This window comes from Oncorhynchus mykiss, chromosome 11 (genome assembly GCF_013265735.2).
Source record: "Oncorhynchus mykiss isolate Arlee chromosome 11, USDA_OmykA_1.1, whole genome shotgun sequence".
NCBI lineage: Eukaryota > Metazoa > Chordata > Actinopteri > Salmoniformes > Salmonidae > Oncorhynchus > Oncorhynchus mykiss.
The window spans coordinates 80,151,076-80,159,473 of NC_048575.1; the positions used below are offsets into that span (position 1 = coordinate 80,151,076).

Below are 8,398 nucleotides of genomic sequence, written 5' to 3' on the forward strand. Positions count from 1 at the left end.
GATTGGCTGTCTAACTGAGCTTCTGTGTATGGGCTGTCCTGATTGGCTGTCTAACTGAGCTTCTGTGTATGGGCTGTCCTGATTGGCTGTCTAACTGAGCTTCTGTGTATGGTCTGTCCTGATTGGCTGTGTAACTGATCTTCTGTGTATGGGCTGTCCTGATTGGCTGTCTAACTGAGCTTCTGTGTATGGGCTGTCCTGATTGGCTGTCTAACTGAGCTTCTGTGTATCGGCTGTCCTGATTGGCTGTGTAACTGATCTTCTGTGTATGGTCTGTCCTGATTGGCTGTCTAACTGAGCTTCTGTGTAAGGTCTGTCCTGATTGGCTGTGTAACTGATCTTCTGTGTATGGTCTGTCCTGATTGGCTGTCTAACTGAGCTTCTGTGTATGGTCTGTCCTGATTGGCGGTGTAACTGATCTTCTGTGTATGGGCTGTCCTGATTGGCTGTCTAACTGAGCTTCTGTGTATGGGCTGTCCTGATTGGCTGTCTAACTGAGCTTCTGTGTATCGGCTGTCCTGATTGGCTGTGTAACTGATCTTCTGTGTATGGTCTGTCCTGATTGGCTGTCTAACTGAGCTTCTGTGTAAGGTCTGTCCTGATTGGCTGTGTAACTGATCTTCTGTGTATGGTCTGTCCTGATTGGCTGTCTAACTGAGCTTCTGTGTATGGTCTGTCCTAATTGGCTGTGTAACGGATCTTCTGTGTATGGTCTGTTCTGATTGGCTGTCTAACTGAGCTTCTGTGTATGGTCTGTCCTGATTGGCTGTGTAACGGATCTTCTGTGTATGGTCTGTTCTGATTGGCTGTCTAACTGAGCTTCTGTGTATGGTCTGTCCTGATTGGCAGGTTGATCTATGAGCTGTCAGTGCGCCACCCTGAGTCGTCTCAGCAGGTGATTCTGAGGTTCTCCAAGGAGGCTGAGCAGGCCTTCCTCCAGTGCTGTGACAAGGAGGACCACGCAGAGTGTGTCAGAACGGCTGTACGTATTACACACGCATGGACGCACGCACAGCCGCACGCACACACACATAACACACACACATAACACACACACACAACACAAACACACATATTACCGCAGAGATTCTTTGAACCATTACACTATTTTTGTGTGATGCTGATTCATGACATCTCATAAATACGAGCATATGACTGGGAAGAACCCCCTCCAACTCATATTACTAGTAGGAAGAACCCCCTCCAACTCATATTACTAGTAGGAAGAACCCCCTCCAACTCATATTACTAGTAGGAAGAACCCCCTCCAACTCATATTACTAGTAGGAAGAACCCCCTCCAACTCATATTACTAGTAGGAAGAACCCCCTCCAACTCATATTACCAGTAGGAAGAACCCCCTCCAACTAGTTTACTAGTAGGAAGAACCCCCTCCAACTCATATTACTAGTAGGAAGAACCCCCTCCAACTCATATTACTAGTAGGAAGAACCCCCTCCAACTCATATTACTAGTAGGAATAACCCCCTCCAACTAGTTTACTAGTAGGAAGAACCCCCTCCAACTCATATTACTAGTAGGAAGAACCCCCTCCAACTCATATTACTAGTAGGAAGAACCCCCTCCAACTTGTTTACTAGTAGGAAGAACCCCCTCCAACTAGTTTACTAGTAGGAAGAACCCCCTCCAACTCATATTACCAGTAGGAAGAACCCCCTCCAACTCGTATTACTAGTAGGAAGAACCCCCTCCAACTCATATTACTAGTAGGAAGAACACCCTCCAACTCATATTACTAGTAGGAAGAACCCCCTCCAACTCATATTACTAGTAGGAAGAACCCCCTCCAACTAGTTTACTAGTAGGAAGAACCCCCTCCAACTCATATTACCAGTAGGAAGAACCCCCTCCAACTCATATTACTAGTAGGAAGAACCCCCTCCAACTCATATTACTAGTAGGAAGAACCCCCTCCAACTCATATTACTAGTAGGAAGAACCCCCTCCAACTCATATTACTAGTAGGAAGAACCCCCTCCAACTCATATTACTAGTAGGAAGAACCCCCTTCAACTCATATTACTAGTAGGAAGAACCCCCTCCAACTAGTTTACTAGTAGGAAGAACCCCCTCCAACTCATATTACCAGTAGGAAGAACCCCCTCCAACTCATATTACTAGTAGGAAGAACCCCCTCCAACTCATATTACTAGTAGGAAGAACCCCCTCCAACTCATATTACTAGTAGGAAGAACCCCCTCCAACTCATATTACTAGTAGGAAGAACCCCCTCCAACTAGTTTACTAGTAGGAAGAACCCCCTCCAACTCATATTACTAGTAGGAAGAACCCCCTCCAACTCATATTACTAGTAGGAAGAACCCCCTCCAACTCATATTACTAGTAGGAAGAACCCCCTCCAACTAGTATTACTAGTAGGAAGAACCCCCTCCAACTCATATTACTAGTAGGAAGAACCCCCTCCAACTCATATTACTAGTAGGAAGACCCCCCTCCAACTCATATTACTAGTAAGATGAACCCCCTCCAACTCATATTACTAGTAGGAAGAACCCCCTCCAACTCATATTACTAGTAGGAAGAACCCCCTCCAACTCATATTACTAGTAGGAAGAACCCCCTCCAACTCATATTACTAGTAGGAAGAACCCCCTCCAACTCATATTACTAGTAGGAAGAACCCCCCCCAACTCATATTACTAGTAGGAAGAACCCCCTCCAACTCATATTACTAGTAGGAAGAACCCCCTCCAACTCATATTACTAGTAGGAAGAACCCCCTCTAACTCATATTACTAGTAGGAAGAACCCCCTCCAACTCATATTACTAGTAGGAAGAACCCCCTCCAACTAGTTTACTAGTAGGAAGAACCCCCTCCAACTCATATTACTAGTAGGAAGAACCCCCTCCAACTCATATTACTAGTAGGAAGAACCCCCTCCAACTTGTGTACTAGTAGGAAGAACCCCCTCCAACTAGTTTACTAGTAGGAAGAACCCCCTCCAACTCATATTACTAGTAGGAAGAACCCCCTCCAACTCATATTACTAGTAGGAAGAACCCCCTCCAACTTGTGTACTAGTAGGAAGAACCCCCTCCAACTAGTATTACTAGTAGGAAGAACCCCCTCCAACTCATATTACTAGTAGGAAGAACCCCCTCCAACTCATATTACTAGTAGGAAGAACCCCCTCCAACTCATATTACTAGTAGGAAGAACCCCCTCCAACTAGTATTACTAGTAGGAAGAACCCCCTCCAACTCATATTACTAGTAGGAAGAACCCCCTCCAACTCATATTACTAGTAGGAAGACCCCCCTCCAACTCATATTACTAGTAGGATGAACCCCCTCCAACTCATATTACTAGTAGGAAGAACCCCCTCCAACTCATATTACTAGTAGGAAGAACCCCCTCCAACTCATATTACTAGTAGGAAGAACCCCCTCCAACTCATATTACTAGTAGGAAGAACCCCCTCCAACTCATATTACTAGTAGGAAGAACCCCCCCCAACTCATATTACTAGTAGGAAGAACCCCCCCAACTCATATTACTAGTAGGAAGAACCCCCTCCAACTCATATTACTAGTAGGAAGAACCCCCTCCAACTCATATTACTAGTAGGAAGAACCCCCTCTAACTCATATTACTAGTAGGAAGAACCCTCTCCAACTCATATTACTAGTAGGAAGAACCCCCTCCAACTCATATTACTAGTAGGAAGAACCCCCTCCAACTCATATTACTAGTAGGAAGAACCTCCCTCCAATTCATATTACTAGTAGGAAGAACCCCCTCCAACTCATATTACTAGTAGGAAGAACCCCCTCTAACTCATATTACTAGTAGGAAGAACCCCCTCCAACTCATATTACTAGTAGGAAGAACCCCCTCCAACTAGTATTACTAGTAGGAAGAACCCCCTCCAACTCATATTACTAGTAGGAAGAACCCCCTCCAACTCATACTACTAGTAGGAAGAACCCCCTCCAACTCATATTACTAGTAGGAAGAACCCCCTCCAACTCATATTACTAGTAGGAAGAACCCCCTCCAACTCATATTACTAGTAGGAAGAACCCCCTCCAACTAGTATTACTAGTAGGAAGAACCCCCTCCAACTAGTATTACTAGTAGGAAGAACCCCCTCCAACTAGTATTACTAGTAGGAAGAACCCCCTCCAACTCATATTACTAGTAGGAAGAACCCCCTCCAACTCATACTACTAGTAGGAAGAACCCCCTCCAACTCATATTACTAGTAGGAAGAACCCCCTCCAACTAGTATTACTAGTAGGAAGAACCCCCTCCAACTCATATTACTAGTAGGAAGAACCCCCTCCAACTCATATTACTAGTAGGAAGAACCCCCTCCAACTCATATTACTAGTAGGAAGAACCCCCTCCAACTCATATTACTAGTAGGAAGAACCCCCTCCAACTCATATTACTAGTAGGAAGAACCCCCTCCAACTCATATTACTAGTAGGAAGAACCCCCTCCAACTAGTATTACTAGTAGGAAGAACCCCCCCCAACTCATATTACTAGTAGGAAGAACCCCCTCCAACTAGTATTACTAGTAGGAAGAACCCCCTCCAACTAGTATTACTAGTAGGAAGAACCCCCTCCAACTCATATTACTAGTAGGAAGAACCCCCTCCAACTCATATTACTAGTAGGAAGAACCCCCTCCAACTAGTATTACTAGTAGGAAGAACCCCCCCCAACTCATATTACTAGTAGGAAGAACCCCCTCCAACTCATATTACTAGTAGGAAGAACCCCCTCCAACTAGTATTACTAGTAGGAAGAACCCCCTCCAACTCATACTACTAGTAGGAAGAACCCCCTCCAACTCATATTACTAGTAGGAAGAACCCCCTCCAACTAGTATTACTAGTAGGAAGAACCCCCTCCAACTAGTATTACTAGTAGGAAGAACCCCCTCCTAGTTCTCTCTGAGTTTTCCACTTGTCTTATTGTGATTTGATATTGTTTTATGTGATATTCCACATGGATGCAGCAACTCTAAATTTCAACTAAATTTATTTTGTCATGTCTTATCTTCTCAGAGGAGCTAGCTACACTATCTATCAGTTTGTGATGATGAGTAACCTTCCCTAAAACCCGAATACTTGAATTGGCGCCCCCCCTAAGCTAATGGTTCTAGATCATCTAGACTTTAACTCAGCAGGCTAACACTGTTATGGTTCTAGGCTTTAACTCAGCAGGCTAACGCTGTTATGGTTCTAGGCTTTAACTCAGCAGGCTAACACTGATATGGTTCTAGGCTTTAACTCAGCAGGCTAACACTGTTATGGTTCTAGGCTTTAAATCAGCAGGCTAACACTGATATGGTTCTAGGCTTTAACTCAGCAGGCTAACACTGTTATGGTTCTAGGCTTTAACTCAGCAGGCTAACACTGTTATGGTTCTAGGCTTTAACTCAGCAGGCTAACACTGTTGTTCCCATGCAGCTGGCCGACAGTAACATAGACAAGATGATCGCTGATGAGATTGAATACTATAAGAACATGTGTGCTGCAGAGGCTGTCCTGGGAGATTACAACTTTGAGAAGAGGTGAGGGGTCATGCTCTCACACAGAGGTCAAAGGTCATGAAATGTCAAAGTAGATGTCCTTCATGTGGTATGCGATCATTAACGTCACATTTAGTCCTGACAGATGCTATTGGTAAATTGATCATTATTTTTAATGTCTTATTTATAATTTATGAATGGTTAATTCGTATTTAATACACGGCTATTTCATGGTTCATTAACATGAACTTATCCTTCTGCTCCTCCTCCTCTTCCTGCTCCTCCTCTTTCGCCTCTTCTTCCTCCTAATACTGCTCCTCTTCCTGCTCCTTCTCTTCCTACTCCTCCTCTTCCTGCTGCTCCTCCTCCTGCACCTCCTCTTCCTCTTCTTGCGCCTCCTCTTCTTCCTCCTCCTCATCTTCCACCTGCTCCTCCTTTTCCTCCTCCTCCTGCTCCTCCTCTTGTTCTTCCTGCTCCTCCTCTTCCTCCTCCTCATCTTCCTCCTGCTCCTCCTTTTCCTCCTCCTCCCTGCTCCTCCTCCTGCTCCTCCTCTTCCTGCTCCTCCTCTTCTTCCTCCTCCTCCTCCCTGCTCTTTCTCCTGCTCCTCCTCCTCCTCTTCCTCTTCCTGCTCCTCCTCTTCCTCTTCCTGCTCCTCCTCTTCCTCTTCCTGCTTCTCCTCTTCCTCTTCCTGCTCCTCCTCTTCTTCCTCCTCCTCTTCTTCCTCTTCCTCCTCCCTGCTCTTTCTCCTGCTCCTCCTCCTCCTCTTCCTCTTCCTGCTCCTCCTCTTCCTCTTCCTGCTCCTCCTCTTCCACTTCCTGCTCCTCCTCTTCCTCTTCCTGCTCCTCCTCTTCTTCCTCCTCCTCCCTGCTCCTCCTCCTCTAGTATGATGGTGTACTACACCAGGATAATGCCTCAGGCCTCCTTCGTCCAGCTTCACATGGTGTCTGAGACTGTGGCTGATGTTTTCCATGACTGCTGCAAGGACCAGCCAGGCCACTTAGTCTTGCCCTGCGCAGAGGAGAAGGTCTGACACACACACACACACACACACACACACACACACACAATGTACACAAGCACATACAAAAACAGAGGTATGATACTCACACATATACACACACACACACACACACACACACAATGTACACAAGCACATACAAAAACAGAGGTATGATACTCACACATATACACACACACACACACACACACACACACACACAATGTACACAAGCACATACAAAAACAGAGGTATGATACTCACACATATACACACACACACACACACACACACACACACACAATGTACACAAGCACATACAAAAACAGAGGTATGATACTCACACATACACACACACATACACACACACACACACACACACACACACACACACACACACACACAAGCACATACAAAAACAGAGGTATGATACTCACACATACACAGGCATGTATATATCGCTGAGTCTACATTTTAAATAGAGGTTAAATTTAAAACATAAAAAGCTCTCCCTTCCTTTGTCCTCTTTCCAAGTCGACCAACGTGCTCGACACCACGTGTAACGACGACGACTACTCCAGCATTAACCCCCGCATCGCCCGCTGCTGCAACCAGTCCTACTCCATGAGGAGACCCTGTATCCTGGCCATCCAGCCTGACGCAGAGTTCACGCCTCCGGAGCTGGATGCCAACGACTTCCACATGGGCCCCGAGCTCTGCACCAAGAACAGCAAGGACCTCCTGCTATCCGGGAAGAAGTGAGTGAGATATGCTAAGAACGTACTGTGAATAAACACGTGGGCCCCAATTCACACCTACATATACTCTTAACTCGCTAGGTTTACAAACTTCTGTTTACACGTGTGTGTGTGTGTGTGTGTGTGTGTGTGTGTGTGTGTGTGTCCCCGTCCTCAGGTTGCTGTATGATGTGGTCAGACATAAGACCAGCATCACCGAGGATCATCTGAAGACCCTCTCTGCTAACCACAGCATCACGAGGGAGAAGTGCTGCACCGCTGAGGACAAAGAAGCATGCTTCACTGACGAGGTAAGCGACACCACTACGCACTGAGGAAATGTTTCATCGTTTATTTTTTTTACATCTGTGTCGTCAAATTGCCTGGTGAAAGGGGTACTTTAGGACGAAGACAATTTGTAGAAATGAAGTAAGACCGAATTGAGTGTGCGTGTGTGTGTGTGTGCTGTCGTTTCCTTTCACTTTGAAAGTGGGGAATAGCCTATTATGTAGATTTAAGGCAACACAAATGTAATAACTGATGTCATGTTTTGTTTTCTCCGACAGGCTGCCAAGCTGCTAGCTGAGAGTGTAGAGCTGGTCAAGGTTTAAGATATTATTTTCATTGTATTCATTTCACAAGAGGAACTGGTGAATTTAAAAAAATTTTTTGCTCAAGTTCAGTCTGTGTCTACAATATCTACCTCCATAGCAACACCATAGTGACCTCACCTCATCCTTCCATCCATATAATGTCTGTGATCCACTAAGCCTGTTCATCTGTGATCTGTGATCAACTCATTAACCTGTGATCTTTGATTGACTCATTAACCTGTCGATCTGTGATCGACTCATTAACCTGTCGATCTGTGATCGACTCATTAACCTGTCGATCTGTGATCGACTCAGTAACCTGTCGATCTGTGATTACTCACAAGCACTGGTTTATTTCTGACAGACAATGACTCAAATAAATGCATTTATTTGATTGCTGTTGTGGCTGTTTTATTTTTATTTTGGTCGGATTCTCAAGCCATTCATACCTGTCAATGCTTTGTGGTCATAATAAATCTCACGTTTAACCAAGGACTTATGATTGTTTAGAAATTATTCATAATTTGTCTGTAAATGTTTAAT

General features: G+C 45.0%; 1 protein-coding gene across 2 annotated transcripts in view; it reads left to right on the plus strand.

Annotated features, from left to right (window-relative positions):
* Window positions 1-7,919, plus strand: part of gc (GC vitamin D binding protein) — a 22,572-nt gene extending 14,653 nt beyond the window's left edge. For both annotated transcript variants that reach the window (XM_036936486.1, XM_036936485.1), the window contains exons 9-14: window positions 850-982; window positions 5,467-5,570; window positions 6,411-6,552; window positions 7,060-7,283; window positions 7,441-7,573; window positions 7,829-7,919. In XM_036936486.1, coding sequence (XP_036792381.1) covers window positions 850-982; window positions 5,467-5,570; window positions 6,411-6,552; window positions 7,060-7,283; window positions 7,441-7,573; window positions 7,829-7,873 — 781 coding nt within the window. In that variant the 3' untranslated portion in view covers window positions 7,874-7,919. The remainder of the gene's footprint in view (window positions 1-849; window positions 983-5,466; window positions 5,571-6,410; window positions 6,553-7,059; window positions 7,284-7,440; window positions 7,574-7,828) is intronic.
* Window positions 7,920-8,398: the final 479 nt, after the last annotated feature.